Source organism: Protopterus annectens, chromosome 2.part1 (assembly GCF_019279795.1).
Source record: "Protopterus annectens isolate FY-2018-M chromosome 2.part1, PAN1.0, whole genome shotgun sequence".
In the NCBI taxonomy this organism is placed as follows: domain Eukaryota; kingdom Metazoa; phylum Chordata; order Ceratodontiformes; family Protopteridae; genus Protopterus; species Protopterus annectens.
In genome coordinates this window covers 73193653-73213848 of record NC_056729.1, presented here as the reverse complement: position 1 = coordinate 73213848, position 20196 = coordinate 73193653, and the positions used below count along the sequence as shown (strand labels likewise).

The window sequence follows — 20196 nt, the reverse complement described above, 5'->3', positions numbered from 1 at the left end:
CTGATATGTTAATGCTGATATACAAACACAAAAGTGGAAAGACCACTGTGTCCTTGCATGATTGGAGCAGTGTGCATATTACTGTGACAGTTCACAAAAACCACTTTGTCAGACAACTATACTTTGGTTCTAGGCAAAAGCAGAGAAGTATAAAAGACTGTGATTGAAGACTGCTAAGTAATTTGATGATGTCATGAGGCGCTGGAAAATTATATAGCTGAGTTGCATCATAAGAGTGATAACTCCTCTGAAGATCTGAATGAATTAAAGTCCAGAATATTAGACAGCAAGCAAAGTTTATAATGCCAGCAAGAACCTGCCCAATAGGAAGGCAGCAGCCATTTAAAACCTCATGCTGAGTTGAGTAAGGCCAGAGAAGATGTTGGTCAAGGTGTGTCTATGCAATACAATCTTACAGATAGGACAATGGTCAGAAGACTGACTTACCTCTGTTTTCATACCGATCACACAAAAAAACAAGACTAACAGATTTCACAAATCACTGGACAATGTTCTTATGAGCCATGCCTGTAAGATATTTTGTTGAATCCTTCTTAATTGCTTTGCATTAATTGCTGAACAGGAGCTAGGAGAAGAGCAGATAGACTTCAAGAAAGAAATTTGCACTGGAGAGCAAATGTTCAACCTTTGTGTGATTATGGAAAATGTGTAGGAGTACAGTCAGTCCCTGTATATGGCATTAAGTTTGATTAGAAAAGAACTTTAAACTTGTGAGCCATGTCTCTCAACTTCTTTGCCAAACAATTTTGGATAAAGCCAAAAACAAAGTGAGACAATTGCCCCAAGTTAGACATGATGTTTTAAATATTATTCTAATTCAGTTAAAAAAAGTTAATAGAACAACAGTTTTTTTGTATCGGCATGCATATTCTGAAGAATATAAAGTATGAAACTCTCATGTCTCGCATTAATGATTGACTTTAATCCTCGTTGATTTACCAGACTATCAAAAACTGTATATGAGGGACAAGGCAAAAGTGTAAGACAAACTTAGGGAAAGCTAAGAAATATAATGTTTACCTTTGTAATGTCTGGAATGTGACAAGTCAAGTGGATGTGAGCATTAATGTCATAGGGATTATCAAAAAACATTATATAAACCAATAAGCACCTATCGGAGCAGATATTTATTTCTATTAAATGTTCCAGGTGAAGAAAGGAGTTTGGCAAGGTTGCCTGATCTCGCCTATTTAATTCAAGGTGAACAGTAAAGAAGTGATGAGGATCTTTGTGGTTGAACTCTTTTGGATTGATTTTCAAATAAATGATTGAAACACTAACGGATTGTGTTATGCTTCTGACATTTTCCTCATTGCACCGTCAGTGGAGGCATTGTAGCAGCTACTGGATAAGATAGCTTAGGTCTCTAGAGAGTATTCTCTTGAAACAAACACCTCCAAAATAAAGACTATGATAGTTTTTAACAAGACAAAGCCTTGGACACACACTGCCATAGAACATGTCTTGAGCAAATGAGCATGTTCAGGTATGTTGAGGTTACCATTGGCAGTTAGCAGAGAAGTTTAAGGTTATGTACTGTTGACATTTCAATGTTGTGAAACATTTTGAGACAATTTCAAGTCTTTCTGTGATACAAAATTAATGAAGGTAAAATAATGGCAATGTCTGCAAACTGTGTATCCATACAAAAATTGGTTCAGCAATACCCATATCTATAGGAACATAATAAAATGAAGTACTTATGAGTATGGATTAAAAAGGATTCTGTTGTGACAGCTAAGAATATGTGAGAAGAGACTAAACAAAAGATAATCGAAAAAACTGAGAAACTGGAAGTTCTGTTTTTATTGATATGGATAGCAAGATACAAGCAGTCAAAATGTTTTTAGTCCCTGTAGTTTTATACACAGGTCAGGCATATTTTTATCAACCAGAGAAGTTGTGGATGGCAATGAATAAAGAGCCGAAGGATTTTATCTGGGAGGGCATATCTGAAAGAGTCAAGTGGGATAAGCCGATTCTTCCAGTAGAACCAAGGTGGTTTAGGATTACATGCTTTGAAGGTATATTTCAGAGGTACATATTTAAGGTTCCTGTACATAGTACAAGCAGAAGGCTGTAATTCAGAGTGGAAAGGATGATGACAAAACAGGGAGGAAGCTCAAAAATTATATAGTGGGATTCTGAATGCAGATCCTTAAGGAGAATAAAAGTAAACATGCAGAATATTGTTTTCATAAAGTTGCAGAAATTATTCTAAGAACTAAGCCAACATTGGACCGGAGAAAAGAGATTCTGCTGATAGGGATGACTGCAGTTAGGTTACAGACAATAGGCAAGAGGGGGGGCGGAATTTACTGGAGAAAACTGGCAAAGGAACCAAGGTATTGGGAGCAAATAATTATAGAGGGAAAGATAATAGAATGGGAAGAGGTCAAGAATTTATTTGGACTGCAGGTTAGAGATTGCCTTTCCTATCAAGGAATGATATCAGAGTGTAGGCAAAAAGAAAGAAAGGGGGATCCTCAGTGAAAGACCAGCACTGGTAGAGTTTTTGGTGGAATCTAGAACAGAAGCTGCCATTAAAAAAAGAATAATTTGTAGAGCATATAAAATATTTCATAACTATAAGAATCAATCAGAGAAGGATACAAAGGATTAGGAAGAGAGATTGGATAATAAATTTGCAAAGAAACAATGGGGGATATATGTATGCCTCCCAAATATGCAACAACGTTGAAGATTTAGGATCTTTGCTCTGAATTGTTTACATAGCTGGTCCAGGCTTGATTTCCTCAGCCTCTGTCTCTGAACAAGTCACTTGACTATAGAATGATTTTGGATAATAATAGGAGCAGTCTTAACTGTCTGTCTAGTAGATTAATCAGTGAGGAAGGTTACTGTAGTAGGGAAATTCAGGGAAGGGTAGATGTGGCTAGGTTAATGATTAGGTTCTTTGTCCATATAAAAAAAGCAGTGTACTGTGTGCAAGTCCATAAAACTTATAACATTAAAAATACTAGCCTGGCCAGTAGCACTATATGAGTGAGAGAGATTGATTTTGAGTCAGGATGACAAATCAGAGTGAAGCTTTTGAAATGCATAAATGCCAGACCTTCTTCAAATGGGACAGAACATAAGTCAGTTGAATCAGCCTTACAAAAACTCTGGACAGTGCATCGGTTCATGGAAATTGTTGGTATTTCAGTATTATTTTTTCCATCTTTTGTCAGTTAAAGAAATTACTGTTGAGAGATTGACTAGATTCATGTTAAAAGTATACTGAGCGTTCATTCAATTAAAAAACATAGCAGTACAAGCAGGTACACAAGATGTTTTGCATCATTACACATATTAACTGTAATAACATTATTGAAGTATGTGCTCACATCCATTAAGGTAATGGCTTGTTTCTAGTATTCATTATTAACTCAGTGACATGTATCAGCACTAGACCTTCCTCTCTGATGTTTGCAGTGTACACATTTTTAATTGTTTTGTAATTGCTGTTGGAGGTAGAGACAAAGACTACACTAAACTCACCATTTTAAATCATATTTCACCATTGTTTAGTTGGTGAAGTGACCATTGTGGATGTTTGTGTCACAGCCAGCACTGTTGCTTGCACTGATTTCCAGGAGTCTAACCTCCTTTGGGTAGCTCAGAAAGCAGAATGTTGGAGCACAGAACAGTACCATTCTACCTTCAAGTTTATCAGTCCTGTGCATATCTGGGAAGTTTTATATTGCCTTGATATTCTTTCCAGGTGTAATGTACTGCAAAGCAGCCACCTGTGTTATTACTCTTTTGCCATCCCTCTTGTTAGAATTGGCATTCCACCCAGTTTGCAAGTAGACAGTCATGTAAGTACAGTATGTTTATAACCTTATATCTTTGTTTACTTGCGTCTTGCATATAGCTGAGTTCCCTGATGGAAGAACTGGTGTGTGTGGATATGTGGTTGTATGTTGGGGGGTGTCAGTTGTGTCCTCATAGGCCACCTTTTGTTGAAAGCATGCATTTTTCTATGATCAGGAGTTACTGACTGAAAAATTGGCTCAGACGGTCTCTAAAAAAGAGGTCCTAGTGGGGACTGCTTAGAGGTCCCCTTGGAGATCAGAATTTGCTAATATTAGTACATGCATACTTGTTATATTCCATCAGCATCTGTAAGTTTTGCATTAATACAAGCAAATCAGAATCCAGATTCAAAATCAAATGTTAATGGCTTTCTACAGCAAGGGTCTGGCTGTCTTCCTTATTGCTTTAATTCCTCTTTTTCAGTTGGAGTTCTTTGTTAGAAAAAAACATCTGTGCTGCTTTCTGTTGTGAATGGTGTGATAATGTTACGTCTCATTCACTTGTTGGCATATGACATGGGTGGATTAATGTTGCTTGTTGAATTTTTTTTTTTTTTTTTGCAGTGGTTCACACTGGATGAAGTTAGTAAAGGAAGGCTACACTTGAAACTGGAGTGGCTTAGCTTAATGACAACTGCTGAAAACCTGGATCAGGTAATTAAACAGCCAAGTTTCATTGCTACTTTATTTATTGACAATAAATTAATTCCAGTCTGAAAATGTTGTGCATACTCAGAGGTTTTAATAGCTCAGACAGAATCTGTAAATATGCAAAATGAAAGCCTAACATTTCAGTTGTGTAATTGAAGAGATCCATTCACTTTAAAGTACAGAAGTATCTTTGAAACTTTGATTCTTGCTTATAAGTACACCGGAAGTATCAGGAGTTGTGTAAAGCCTTTGTGGAAACTTTTCCTAGTTGAAGTTTGATTACTGCAGCCATGGGACTTTCCCACAAGCCACTTCTCTTCCCAGTCTTGTTGTGCTTCACTCTTCAGGACTGGGGTCACTGGTAGCTACCGCTGTTGAAGACAAGGAGGATAGAGCCCAGAAGCTACTGATTCTATACACAGGAGCTTTTTGCTTAACTGTGGTCCTGTACTCCTGAGAGATGCCATCATATTCGGAATTTATTGAATTCAGTGAGTTATTTTCTATAGGAGTGTCTCCGCCCTGGGACAGAGAACGTACAACTGTCTGAATACTCCAGGTTCTGTATGTAGCATTAGTCTCCACTGAGACTAAGAAATAAGTACATTTCACTTTCATGTCATCCCAAAACTTCCTGCTGAAAAGAGGGGAGTAAACAAAGCCACATTACTCCTTCCTCCCCAGCACCAGCACCAGCAGCAAACACTTGAGCTATTAAACTCTGATTCCCTGTGTTCATAGCTTTCAGCTGTCCAGATTTTTGCGTAATATTTTTAATCTGTTCCTCATAAAATGTGTCGATTTCTGACAAATAACTGGGATTATCTGAGGATTGACGTCACTAATGACATACATCTGAGTTTCAGACTTCAAATCCTTCAGAAAATGTTAACACAAACCCTGTTACTCTTGCAGTGTTCTAAGTTTATAAGAGCAATATTTAAAATCTGTCCCTATTTTTGGGTCTTTATCCCCCCATTTTGTCAGGCTTTGTCCATTTTTATTCCACTAAGAGGTTGAGAGGTATGCCTGTGTTATACTCAGGTTTGATGTTACTATTTAGTGTAATTGTATCTTCCTCCTGCCATTGCTTATCCTATGACATTGTCAAATTGCACTGTAGATCCTGGCTTCCAATAGCCTTCTAGATGAGTGCTTGGATATAGCTATGCCCTTTTAACATGAAGCAACATGTCTCAGATATCTGTAATAAATGCTCTGTGCGTTTGACACTGCTGAAAAGGTAGCTGATCTAGGTTTCTACAGTTTTTGTCATTTTCATTATTATTATTGTGATTGAAAATCTTAGTTTAGTACAAGTCATCACTATGCTGTATTTGTAGCAAATCTAGGGCTTGTGTTAATCTATGCCAGGTAAGGAGAAAAAAGCCCTGGATGATTTTTCTCACACTCACTTCAAGCAGTTGTAGTAGTGGCTGTAACACAATGTTGTAGTATTGTTGAGTCCTAAGTTATTAAGTTGACTGCTGTTTATTGATTTCATGTTTTGTTTTATACTTCACCTCAAATTTAACTGTGTGATTAGTAGAAGGTGTGATTAAACATGGCTGGCATTGTAAAAACTTTAGTGTTATGTATTTGTTAAGTTAGAGGGTATGAGGCAGGGTTCCCCTTGGGTGGATGACAACCCTGTAAAACAAATTTTGTTTTGTTAATTATTTTCCTTTACTAGGGTACTTACATTTAATATGAGTATTTTTATTGATAGTTTTGATTTATCATACTGTTGTTAATTTTCAGTTACTCTTGCCTGAAGCCATGAACTATGCGAGTGATGTGGAGTTTTGTGGTGTGTTGGTCAGTTACTTTTAAGTGGAGTTCCTATTATTTCTGCTTTTATTTATCCATCTGTTTAATTATGTGTTGTTTGTGTATTAACCAAGGTAGTAGACTGTTCTAAGACCACATTTCCACCATAGCCCCCTAGTTATAGAGCATACAGCATGGTAGAGTATTCTTTAACAAATTCTGTCAAATGTAATGTAAACATAGGAAACAAACATAGAAAGGTATTTTACAATTTGTATAATTGTACAGGTAGATACTAAACTGCGGTGGTGGTGCTGCGGAAGTGTTGTCGCCTCACAGTAAGACGTTGTCTTGTTCGATTCTCAGCTAGAGCATCTTCTGTGTGGAGACTTGGGTGAATGAGTGCACCTTTGTTGAAGGTTGTGCGTCAGGGCTGGCAACTCGGCACGTAAAAAATCCACTGCCAATCATTAGCGGACTGGAGTTCCGCTGTGGCGACCCCTAACCGGGAAAAGCCAAAAGACACAACAACAACAGGTAGATACTAACATACAAATTTATGTGAGTAAAATTAGTTGCAGTGTTTGCTTTATTGTATACAGTTGGACTAACAAGTAGATCTGATGTCATTTTCATTCATTCCTCAACCTATGGGTTCTGATCCAACCATCGAATCCGACTCTGTCACTTTCTAAAGATTCTAGGCTCTGAATCACAAGCTCCTCCCTTACCCATAATGCCCCTGACCACTGCAACTCCTCATATCTTGTTTGCTGCTCATTAAGATAGTCGGGATTGCGACTTTTCGAGCTCCTTTGGAGTTGAGTGTTTATTTTCTATTTAAATCAAGATGATATTTTCTTTTTCCTCGTCTATTTAACCATTTTATATATATATATATATATATATATATATATATATATATATATATATATATATATATATATATATATATATATATATATTGATATATTGCTATGTTTTGGTAATTAGTTTTTAATACTATCATTGGTATTTTCTTTTCTGTCTTATACCTGCAGGTGTATTTATTAACTAGCATTGTTGGCAGTTTTTCCTTCTTTTTATTCCTTTCCTTATTAAAAAAAAAAAAAGTTTCTACTTAACTATTTTCTTTTTTTCCTGGTATGACAGATAAACCAACTGGATTAAAAAATGCACTTCATGTGGGCATAAGGTCCCCAGTGCTGATGTCCACAGGGAGTGTTTTTATTGCTTAGGCCCGGCACATTTGGAGTCTCCCTGTGCTATTTGCTTGGTCTTCAGTGCTAGAGCTATAAGCAATAGGAGGAACAAACTGATTTTAAAAGGTCACCTCCCTGCTTCAGCTTCCTTCTCAGGTACTTCTTCAGCGTGGTCAAACCCCCCCTCTCAAAAATCTAAGGAGCCAGAGAGCACCATAAGCGCTCTGCTGCCTGGACTCCTTCATAGACGTCTACTTCAGAACAGGGTTCCAAAATTGTCAGGTCAGAAACCTTCAGATCCGATACAGACTATGACTTTGTCTCCTCAGATCCGTGTTCCCAAGTTCTCCCCAGAACTGGTGTCCCTGAGGCTGAGGTCCCCCTTCTTACAAGACATTCCCAAGAAGTCATCTAGACCACCCTCCACGTACTCTTTCATTAGGTCCTGACTTGGTCTTTCTGAAGGGGAAGTGGATAGGATGATGAGGAAATTCCTCAAGACACAGACCCAGATGGGTGGTATTGCGAGCTCCATCCCCCACCGGATCTGTGAGCCATCAGCCTGCTTTTCTTCCCGCTGTTACTCCTTCTCTGATCAGACCACCCTTTTCTGAGTCCATGGATCCTGAGGCCCTGGGAGTCAGTACATTGGATCCGATAATTCTTCTTACTTCAACACTGACTACCTCCCTGAACCATTCTGCTCTGACTCTCTTTGGAGTATGACAGCTGTCTGAGCCAAAGTGCCAGCATCGGATCTGAAAGATTGACTTTGACTCTAAAGTTTTTGGAGCTGTCGCTTCCCTTTGGAGCCTTGATGTTTGATAGCTCTGCTCTTAACTCCCCCCTCAGAGCAAGGGATTGGTGATCTGCTTCGAGTGTCTCTGCTCCAGAGGAATTGTCCTTGGTCTTTCCGAGTCCCTCTGGCTTTGAGGTGGTGGAGAGGGTTTTCTCCCAGGTAACAATAGCTTTGACTCTCCCATCCTCAAATCTGTATCCTGTTCCTTCTCTGGATCCTATGTCTGAGCCCTTCACATACTTCAACTCAGGGACAGCCAGCCCAGAAGAGCTTCCAAACAGTTCCAGCTATGGAGCTCCCTGTCTCTTCCGATACCTCCCCAGAACATCCCACTGAGGAGTTTCCTTGTAAGAAAACATGCAAGAGGAGGCACCTAGATTCCCCTCAAGAATCCCTCACAGAAGACACTGACTTCGATAAGGGGGAAGAGCCCCTAGATCTCCAGCAGAAGATGTCTCATTTGGAGACATCATAGAGATCCTTCACCAGAAAGGTGTTTGATTTGCCCAAAACCCTTCCCAGGTGGAATTGGTGGTTTTGGAAGCCTTTGGGTTTGGTCCTTGTATATATTGGGTTACTCCCCCGCTGATGAGATTATAGATCTTGTCTCTTGCAGGGCTTAGATTGAACCGGACTCTGAGGAACCTATTCCAAAACGACTGGATAAAATTCTTAGTGCACTGACAGATGGACAGCAATGGATGAAAGGAATTCCTGCAGATGCTATGGTTGTTGCAGCAGCCATGAAGAAGAAGCTAGCATAACAAAGCTCCACTGTCCATCCCTCTAATGGGGAGTCTTGGGCTTTGGACAAATTCGGGAAGTAGGTCTGTGCATCAGCGACTTTCACGTTGCAGTCGCTGAATTAGCTGGCACACTTCACCAGATTACAGAGGGGACTTAGTAAAGGAACTCTCTAATTCTGCCCCATGGCCCATGTCTCCAGAAGAACAGAAAACCTTTTCCTTGAGAATGGCCACTTACAGTCCATGTTGAATGCATCCATAAGGTTAATCTCGCATGCTGCAGAGGGTACCTCAAGCACAGCTGGTTCAGGAATAGCCATAAGGAGACATGCCTAGATGCAGTTATGTGAATTCATTGAACCTATCAAGGCGTCATTAATCAATTCTCCCTTTGATGGGTCATCATTGTGTGGCCCAACAGTGAAAGAGACTCTCCCGGAGTGAACAGGATGAAAAGGCCATTGGAATTTGCTTTTTTACCCCACAGAGACCTTTTTGCTAGGAACCAGCATGGTGGTAAGAAAATGTGGCTCAAGATGTCTCAAGAGCCTTTCCAGGAGTCACATGGAGATTCCTCCCTCCCAAGGCAGAGGGGGAAACAATTATAATGGTAGACACCACATGTGAGGCAGAGGGGGTCTGCAGAATCAAGGATCTCCAGATTCTTTCTCGAACAGGTCCTTCCAGCGCTCCTGAAAGGTTGCCTGATTGTCCCTGTCTGGAGGCAGTTAGGGGGCACTTGTCCATGCACCAAGATGCTTGGCTAACCATTACAAATGATTATTCAGTGCAAAGGATCATATCCAGAGGATATTTCATTCCCTTTTTACAAATGCCAGTAAAACCAAACAAAAGTCTCCCCAATGTTCCACCCAATCAGAGGGAGATAGCAACTCAAGAAATTTCAAAGTTGCTAGAAAGGGTCATCCAGTAAGTCCCACCAGACCAGACAGGACCTGGAATTTATTCAAGGTTCTTTCTAGTGCCAAAAAAAGGGACTTGAGGCCAATTCTGGACCTAACCCACCTGAGCTAATTTGTAAAGAACTCCAAATTCTGGATGGTCACGGTCCAGTCCATTCTGTCTCTACTTCAAAAGAGTGAGTGGCTGTGCTTAATTGACCTTCAGGATACGTACTATCACATCAGAATGAACAGATGCTCATGGAGGTATCTCCACTTCCGGCTGGGAGCCAATCATTTCCAATTCAGAGTCCTGCCCTTTGGTCTCACCACAGCCCCCAGGGTGTTCACCAAATGTATGGGAGTGATATCAGCTCACCTGAGACTGCTTGGATTCAGAGTGTTTCTCTATTTAGAAAACTGGCTTCCGACCGCACCAGCTAGGCATCTACTAACACAAGCCAGAGATTACCTGCACAACCAGCAACTGCGCTGGGAATCACCATCAACTTGCAAAAGTTTCATCTGCAGCCAGTTCAAGTGATAGATTTCATAGGGGCATGTTTGGACACAGTCATTTGTGTAGCTTTCTTGCCTAAGAACAGAATTCTTACATTGAAAGCACATGTCAGGCAGGTCCTTGCCATTCCAATGTCCCCAGCAAGATTGATCATCAAAGCATCAGGTTCGATAGCTGCCGCAATAACTTTGATTCCCACAACCCACTTGCACATGAGATTTCTCCAGTGGTCTCTAGCAGTGCAGTGGTCCTTTCACTGCTATTCTTTGAGTCATCCCATAAAATTGTCTCAAGTGTGCAGAAATTCTGTTCTTTGGTGGGTTCACACCGAAGAAGTTGAGCAAGGGCATCCGTTTAAACTTCCTCCCCCAGTGCCATGTTGACCACGGATGCCTCCCAGTTTGGATTAGGGGTGAGGATTTCTTGGTATGGATGGTCAAAGGCACGTGGTCGATAAGAGACCAATCTGCATGTCAATGTCCTAGAGTTGAGAGCTGTGCTTCTAGTGTTGCAGGCCTTTGAGAGCTTTCTTGCAGTACAAATGTACATGTCAGAAGTTGGGTACATCAACAAACAGGGGGGAACCATATCATACCCTCCTTTGTCGAGAAGCATTGAAGGCATGGCAATGGGCAGTCTCTTCCAACTGTTTCCTAGCAGCAACGCACATACTGGGGAAGTCCAACATTCTGGCAGACAAGCTCAGCAGGACAATCCTCATGCATTATGAGTGGCGTCTCAAACAATCAGTGGTAAACATGATCTCCCACAAGTGGGGCCAACCTTGCTGTGACCTGTTTGCATCCCCCTCAAACAACGAGTGCAACAGGTTCTTTACCCTTATCCCCTCCTCAGGGACAGTCACCGAGAGATACTCTAGTTCATGCTTGGCCTTCCGGTCTCCTTTCCTACCCCTTATCTCCAAATTTCTTCAGGAAGCACAATGGTTGAACAGCAGAGTGATCCTTATTGCTCCCCTTTGGCCTCAACAGGTGTGGTTTCCCCTTTCTTTGGTCTCACCTAGTGCGTCCTTCTTGGATGCTGTATCCCAGGCCAGACCTCCTGTCTCATCCATCAGGACAGATTCACCCAAATCCTGTACCTACATACTGACCACATAGTTTCTCCAATTTTGATGATGGCTAGACATTTTAAGCCTTCCGTTCCAGTTCGAAAAAAAATTTGGTATCTTCCATGAAGCTTCTACTAGGAGAGTCTACAAGAGTAAATGGAAAAGATTCACTGTTTTGGGCTCAAAAGGAACTATTAGATCCCTGCTAAAGTTCAATTGACAGCCATCTTCCAAATACCATATAGGGGACAATGCTTCTTCTTTAGCTTCATCTAAATTGTGTAAAACATTTCTTGGGGGTACCTTCTTACTTAGACCTCCAATAAAGGACCCTACTCCACCTTGGGTTCTCACCATGGTTTTACAAGCTTTAGTACATTCCCCTTTTGAGCCATCCTCCCAGGTAGATCTCAATTTTTTTTTCCTGGAAAACTGTGTTTTTGTTTGTTATAATTTCTGCAAGCCTATCTTCCAAAGCACCATATTTGATTTTTCACAAAGATAGATTTACCTTACACACAAATCCTTTCTTTTTACCAGTACTTACCTCTGAAAATATCAATCAGGTCATCAATTTACCAGTTTTCTTCCCTAAATTTCAAATTAAAGGAGAGTATACCCGTTATTTTCTTGATGTACATAGACAACTGCATGTTTATCTGGACAGAACAAAAGCATTCAGAAAATCTGATCAACTGTGTGTTTCACTTTCTAAGTTAAGAATGGGTAGACCAGTTTCTATGACTACACTGGCCAAATACATAACAGATTGCATTATGGACATCCACTATATGAAAGGTATTGCATTACCTAGACAATTGAAGGCACATTCAACAAGGTCGATGTGTACTTCTGCAGCTTTCTGGTCTAGAGCCTCTATTGATGATATTTGCGCAGCTGCTTCTTGGTCAAATACTCATACCTTTGTTGCTCATTGCAAATTAGATTTAATTTCCAGGAATAGAGCTGCCTTTGGTTCTGTGGTGATCCAGAACATCCTTCTATGATGGCCACCCAAGGTTACTATAGCTGGGGACTCTGTCCCACTGGTTGAGGAACAATTGAAAATTACAACATCAGATAAAGAAGTTATGTGCTCACCATAACATTCCATCTGAGTTGTCCATTTTCATTCTTCCTCAAACACCCCCCCCCCCCCGTCCTTTTTGAGAGAGACTTAACAGAAGTGTTGTTTGGAACTATATTTTCTGTTTGAGCTCCTGATCTTTTAGCTATTACTTTCCTGTCATAGCATTTTATATATATATATATATATATATATATATATATATATATATATATATATATATATATAATTATATATAATATATAGATATGTGTGTGTGTGTATGTGTATATATATATATATATATATATATATATATATATATGTATATATATATATATATATATATATATATATCTATGGGTTACCTTCAGTTCGCCGACCGTTCACTTCCCCGACACGCACTTCACCGAGACCAGATCACCAACATTCGCAAAGCCGACATTTCCTATGAAGTAAGTGAACACTTGGCCTTCCTGACAGAAGGAACTACCTGAAGAAAAACTAAACCCACACCCACTTTACTAAATATACCATCTCCGAGAATGCACAATCGCTGGGGTAAGGGGCAAAGTTCAAGTAGATGGTCAAACGGTTACTTACCATGCAGTAAACGTCGGGTTTCCGGATGTTGATGATCTGAAGTGTCAGTGTTCTGGTCTCTGTGAAGTGTGTGTGGGGGAAGTGAATGTTCGGCGAACTGAAGGTAACCCATACATATATATATATATATATATATATATATATATATATATATATATATATATATATATATATATATAGTGTATGTAATAGCAACAAACTCGATCTGAGGTTTTGTGGTGGTCAGGGGTAAGGGAGGAAGTTGTGATTTGGATCCTAGAATCTTTAGAAAGTGGCCAAGTCAGATTCAAACCCATTGGTTGAGGAAGAATGAAAATGGACAGTACAGATAGAACGTTATGAGTACATAACTTCTTTTTTTTTGTTAGATCACTGTGTGAGATTTGAATCAACAAAGAATTTTTTTTTCGGTGGGGGGGTATGAGACAGTAAATATTTTGAGGAGTGTGCTTTTAGTAGTTTGTGTTTTGTCCCCTTGTGTAGATTGGTTGTGTTTGTGATAGTCTGGTTGTGAATGTTTGATACTATTGATATTTGTTGTTCACGAATCCCTTGTAATAACCCCTCTTTCCTCTTGTGGCATCTTCTTGGAATACCCATGTTCTAGAGTCATCATTTATACTCTGTTAATTAATAACATCTTCACTTCTGAGGCTGTATGCTAAATGCAGATGTGTGCTGTAATTTCTTGTAGTAATTTTAATAATTCAAAACTGACCTGAATACTACTGATTTACTAGGGCTTCTGTCTCAGAATGCTTCTCAACATTCCTCATTTTTTGAGAGCAAATTCATTTCTCATCTGCCCTGTTTTGTTAATTTATAATTGTAAGTGAACATGTCACCATGCTATACATTTTTGGTCCATGGGTACAAGTCATTTGCCTTGTCATTTAAGTAGCTGTCACATGAGTTGCCAAACCATGTTGACACGAGTATTTGTCAAGAAACAACATGTTTTCCAACCTATCCTTTCTAGTATTGGATAGCATAGACTAGCCATGAATTAGCTGTCCAGGCATATTCTTTCATTAACATTTACATTTTCTGCCGCATGTGACTGAATTACTGTGCATTTGTATTGAAGCCTGTGCCATTGTAAATGCCAAAGCAGTTGTAAATACTGACGGTTATGTAAAAGTGCGTGCATGCTTTCCATTGTGTCTTTGTTTTTTAGGTACTTACCAGTATTAGGGCGGATAGTGATCAGGCCAGTGATGGCCTTTCTTCTGCATTACTCGTTGTGTATTTGGACTCTGCCCGGAACTTGCCCGTAAGTGTGAACATGATTTATTAGTTACTTATATTTACAATTGCTTCACCTTGTAAATACTATGTTTTAATATCTAATGATTTTAAAGCTTTGCTTTTTAGTCAAGTCGCATTATTTGTAGGACCTACTTTTACGTCTTATTATTTATTGAAAAAGGGTATATATTTGCAGAGAATACTTAATTCTGTTGAAAAGAATATTCAAGAAGACTAGCTGGCTAAATAACTTTAATTTACTTCCATTTGTTAATTCTGCAAATTAACTAATGAGAAACAAGTGGCAGGTAGACATTTAAACTCTTAAGTGTGATGCAACTGTTGTGTTCATTCATATTAGGCAGTCTTTAGCAAAGTCTTCCTTATCTTACCAGCTTTTGTGCCTTTGTGTTTAAGCATTTTATTAAAAGGGATGGACATAATAAGCCGCTGGACTGCTGTCATTACCAAAAGTTTTCAGTTTCTCTTGCATAGCAATAGAATTATTTCGGTAACAATGGATCTGTTCTTTTTTTCATATATAGATTATACTCCTTGGTATTGTTTTAGTTTTTGTGTTATATTTCATTTTTAGTACTTTACCTTGGGTATTAATGAAGTAACATTCCATTAGATGAAGATAATGTTATATGTAATGATGAAAACACATACATTTTTATTTCAAGCATCGTACAGTGTTGTCAATTGTACATGTCACTGGATCAGACCCATTTTAGAGTTATTTTACAATGTACATTTCTTTGTAAAAATGATCTGTTTGAGGACTGGCAGATTGCAGTTGGTATGTATTAATATTGAATAGACAGTGCACTTGATGTTTTCACAAGCTTTAAAAAATGTTTTTTTCTCTTGCACCTGACTATATTCCAGTACCTTGGCCCCCTCAGTGCTGTATGAATCAGACCTCTGAAGTTCATTAACATTATATATAAAGCACCTCGTTCATCCTATCCCTGTGAAACTCCCCTTCAACTCACTCAAAACAGTCCCCTACCTCTTCATCGCACCTTGTACATTAATGATAGTACACTAAGTGGGTAACGTTTTTTGACTGAATGGATAATGCGCTGAAGTGGGGGGAGAACTTTCCTTAAAAAAGCACTGGCTAGCTGCAGGTTTACAGGCATTACTTTATATTTTTAGAAAGAGTAGCACAGGTACTTTTGTCTCCTCAAAGTTTGTACTTTACATCTAGCTGACGTCTGGTGAGTGTGATCATGGCTTTTGCCTGTGGGGAGGACTAAGGATTTTTATTGCATACATCTGCTGTTGTCTATTGTAATAATCACTGCTGCAGTATTTGTCATATTGTTTGTGAACTGTGCTGCAGAACAATGTCTGAATATCCAGCTTGGCTTTAAGGGCATTTAGACTTTCCCAGTACAGGGATGCTGTCTCCTATGCTGCAAACATCAGTAGGATGGATGATTTTGAGGGTTGAGGCTCTGTGCCACTTTCTTCACCTCCATTTGCTACATGAGAGATGAAAAGGCAGTTCATCAGTACTGTCCAGACACCAACCAGAGCAGTGTTCCTTTTTTAAGATTTTATTTTTTACCTTTAGTGGTGGTGGTGTATTATTAGCTGTGTGTATTAGATCTTGTGACTTGAACAGTTTTTTGAGACTAATGTCATTCTTGAGAAAGGGTGCCAACAAGTGCGTTGTGAGCAGTAGACATCACTGACGTATTTCCAGTTTATTTCTTCTCTTAACATGTATAAATAAAAGTCCAGTGCTTCTTTTAATAAAGACAGTCTTGTGAAGAGGACACATTTTGAACACTTCTTGCTTTAGGACAAAGGGGTTATCCCTGATTCAGAGGGAAAGTATTCTTTAGCTTGATTGAGCAGGTTTTCCTAAGTATCCCCAGAAAATAGAGAAAATAGCAGCCACATCTTCCAGTGGCAGATTGTAGGAAGCGCTTGTATCAGTCCTGCATATGGGGCCAGAGTGCTGCATCTCCAGAAAGATGCAGATTGTTTCTGCCTTATGCTGTGACATATCTTTCTGTGGTATCCTCAACTTATACATCTTAAAGATATCTTAAAATACTTACGATCGTTATACATAAAACAGTAAATATAATGAATCATAATCCAGCAGCAGTAGTATGTCGAATAAAACAGCTCAGTAAAACATTAAATAAATCCACACACTATTAAAAAAAAATATATATGTATATATATATATATATATATATAAATATTAATGTACTCACACACATATATGTAGATGTACGTAGAGTGTATGACAGACTGTACCAAAAGATTGCATGCTTCTCACACACTCAAAACTGTTCGAATCACAAGGATTAAAACAAAAAAAAAAATCTCTTTTTTTTTTTTTTTTTTTTTTTTTTTTTTTTTTTTACAAGGTGGCAAGCCCCCATGCCCCCTCACAAGCCTCCTGCTAATTATATATGCAACAATGAGATTGCAATACAGTTGGGGAAAGGGTAAATTACTTGATCTCCATTGTACTGCAGTCTCGCACAGCCAGAAAGCAGTTACAATTGATTACCTGATTTTTCTGTCAGCTGTACTGGCTTTTATGCACTTTGCAAGTCAACTATGTTGAAGGATTGAGTGGAGCCCATATATGTATTTCTGTGTATGTGTTTGTGTGTGTGTGTATGTATGTATGCATTTTACAAATACAGTGTTCTTACGGTAGACTTAGTGACTGCTTGACTTGGAGGATACCGTATACCATTCTAAAAAGGTGGTATTTTATGGACCTCCAGAAGGAAGCCTGATTCTAATGCTCGAGTCAAGGAAGGTAGGGTGGATCTGAAGGACCAGTTCAAGATGTACAAAAGAATTCTTAGTAGAGGTCTCCAGCCAAGCCCATGGAACCACCAGCAATTCTTAGCCAGTGACCTGTTTCATAGAGGCAAGGGCTGTTGAAAGGTCATATAGGAGCATGTTTAAATATTGAGATTGCTGTGTTGACATCAGGAGGTCATTAACCACTCTAATAAGGGTTGTCTGCTTGTTTTCCTTGTGTATAAATCCAGACTGATCAGGATGTGACATGTGAATACTGCTTTGCACAGAACACTTTCTTGATCAACCTTACCACTAAATGAAAGATTTGAGACTGGGTGTTACTTCTATAATATATTCTCCATATATGCACATATATGTATACATATATACACATATATATATATATATATATATATATATATATATATATATATATATATATATACATATATATATATATATATATATATATATATATATATATATATATATATATATATATATATATACACACTCTCCCGGTCAACAAATTTAAATAAATAAATAATATATTCTCATTCAGAGCTGGTTTCTTGAGGATTAGGTTGGTCAAGACCTCTTAAGGCCTGTCAGGTCAAGGCAAGTATTTAACAAACTCATTGTACCAGGATCCAGCATGCATTTGGTTGGGTGCATAGCTGAAATAATGTCCATAAGAATAGTGTACGTGATATAATCAAACTCTAGTCAGCATTAAGTCTGAATCTCCTGACTTCGATGAACAACGTTGCTTAAAGGATATATCATTAGGAAATGAGTTCCCCAGCTTGGCAAGCTTATCCAAAAAAAAAAAAAAACCTGTGAAGTTAGGTGCAGTTTTAAGAAAAAGAAAAACTTGCTTAGTAACCAGACAGGCTGGGCTGCACAACTTGATGACCACTCGTAAGACTACGTCTGGATGATTAGATGCAGTGGACGTATTAAGGTTTTTTTTTTTTTTTTTTTTTACAAGTTGTCTGTCTGGTTCTAACCATAATGTTTGTTCATAGCAAGTTTGTCCTCTGGAAGGAGTGTCTGACTTACATGTGCATTCCATCCTCTGCCAAAGCCTTCGTAATGACTTTGAATCGTATATGATTGAAGCTCTAGGGCAGACAGTGACTGAGGCAAGCAAATCTAACATTTTTAAGGCCAACAGTGGGATACAGATATCTTGGGTGTACAGGGCATCTAGCAAACTAACTTGCTGCTTTAAAGCCAAATGCCAGTTCCCAGGGATTTTTAGATAGCCAGCTCACTACTGCTGCTTCCAGAAACTGTTCTGCTTTGTTAGATGGTCCTGACTGTTTTTATTCAGGTCCCTGTATGCTCTTTACAGAGTAAACCTTAGCAGGTTGAGCCACCCAGATTACATCTAGTTAGCCTGTTGCTGTGGTATCAGTCCCACCATCTGCATCCACTCCTTCTATTTTAACTGTAAGCATTTTGTGAAATAATACAACAGTGTGGCAGAAGATCCATGTACTCCTTCTACCGGCTTAGTGAGCCCCCTTCATCACTGATGCTCCATCCCCCACAGAAGAGAAGGAGACAGCAATTTCATGAACTCTCTTGACTTGCATGTAGGTGAAGAGGCACCTTTGGCCTACTCTGCTCAGAAATGTACTCGCATCTTAGTTATGATAGTGATAATGAAGAGCTATTATCATTGGGCTGTCCCTTGAGGGCATATTCATCAGGGAAATGCATGTATGGCTACAACTGTCAACCAGCACATATCCTGCAGCACCGGTGTAATAATGCATATCCAAGAAGTATCAGTCAACAGCCTGGCAGCCATGTTCTATGCCTGATGCAGCTGAGCTTTATCATCTGAAAACCCAAGAGTCAAGGTGGGACAGCACAAGAACATTCAAAGGTCTGACGGAGCACTGTAAATTGGGGCCAAGGAACATTCTGATTTCCATAAGTGCTACATGAACTTTTAGATATTGAATAACCTAAGCCAGTTGCCATTCCTCCAGCTGTACAAACATCTGAGGATCTGTCTGAGAGTGCCTCATTGCAACCTGATTCACAGTCACCAGTGCCCAGAAAGCCTAAACAATTTTTCCAGGGGAAGAAATTTATGTAATTGAATTAAGAATCTGGTGGACAGACAATAATTTATTTGGACTGCAAACTAGAAATTGCCTTCCCTATCAAGGACTGATATCAGAGTATAGGCAAAGAGAAAGAAAAAGGGGATTCTAAGTGAAAGCCCAGCATTGGCAGAGATTTTATTAGACTGTAGAACAGAAGCTGCTGTTAAAAAAGGAATAATTAGTAGAGCATACATCAGAAAACCGACGTTCCAGAACACCAACTGCGAACTCCAGGTAAGTAACCACTTCACCACCATGTTGAACTTTGCCCCATTCACCCATGGTAGTGTGACCTTGGAGTTGGTATGTTTAGTTAGGGGGGTGTGGAGGCAAAGCCCTCCACATCGGTGGCTTTAATGTGCTTCAAGTTTAATTTTATAATTTTTTGGACAAGTGGTTACTTACTTGTAGTTCACAGTTGGTGTTCCGGGACATCAGTTTCTGATGTTGTTAGCCTTCTCGTCTCTGAATTGTTAGTCAGTGTTGTGGTATTTCGTTCTTCTAAAGTAGACCTGCCTAGACATAGTAAGGTCTTGCTGAGTCTAATTATAGTGGCTGCCAAAAAAGCAGTTACTGGAAAATGGAAATCAAAGTTTAAACCAACTTTACCAGAAGCAGTTAATATAGTAACAGAGATAAAACAACTGGAGTTGGAGTTTTAGAAAAAGGTAGGAGCAAATTACATAGAATAAAATGGGAATTGTATGAGCAATACATGCAGAGGAAGAATGAGTTTTAAAAGAAGGCAGGATTTGACCAAGCTGTGTAATGTTTAACTGACAATATGGTTTGTAATGTATAATGTTTGCAACTAAAATTATGCCAGTATGATTTGTTTTCATTTATATAAATGCATGATTGT

At 39.0% G+C, this 20196-nt stretch overlaps 1 protein-coding gene across 1 annotated transcript in view; it reads left to right on the top strand.

The window, feature by feature from the left end:
- Nucleotides 1-20196, top strand: part of ESYT2 (extended synaptotagmin 2) — an 813806-nt gene that overhangs the window by 368615 nt on the left and 424995 nt on the right. The window contains exons 7-8 of the mRNA XM_044063428.1: nt 4407-4496; nt 14351-14446. Coding sequence (XP_043919363.1) covers nt 4407-4496; nt 14351-14446 — 186 coding nt within the window. The remainder of the gene's footprint in view (nt 1-4406; nt 4497-14350; nt 14447-20196) is intronic.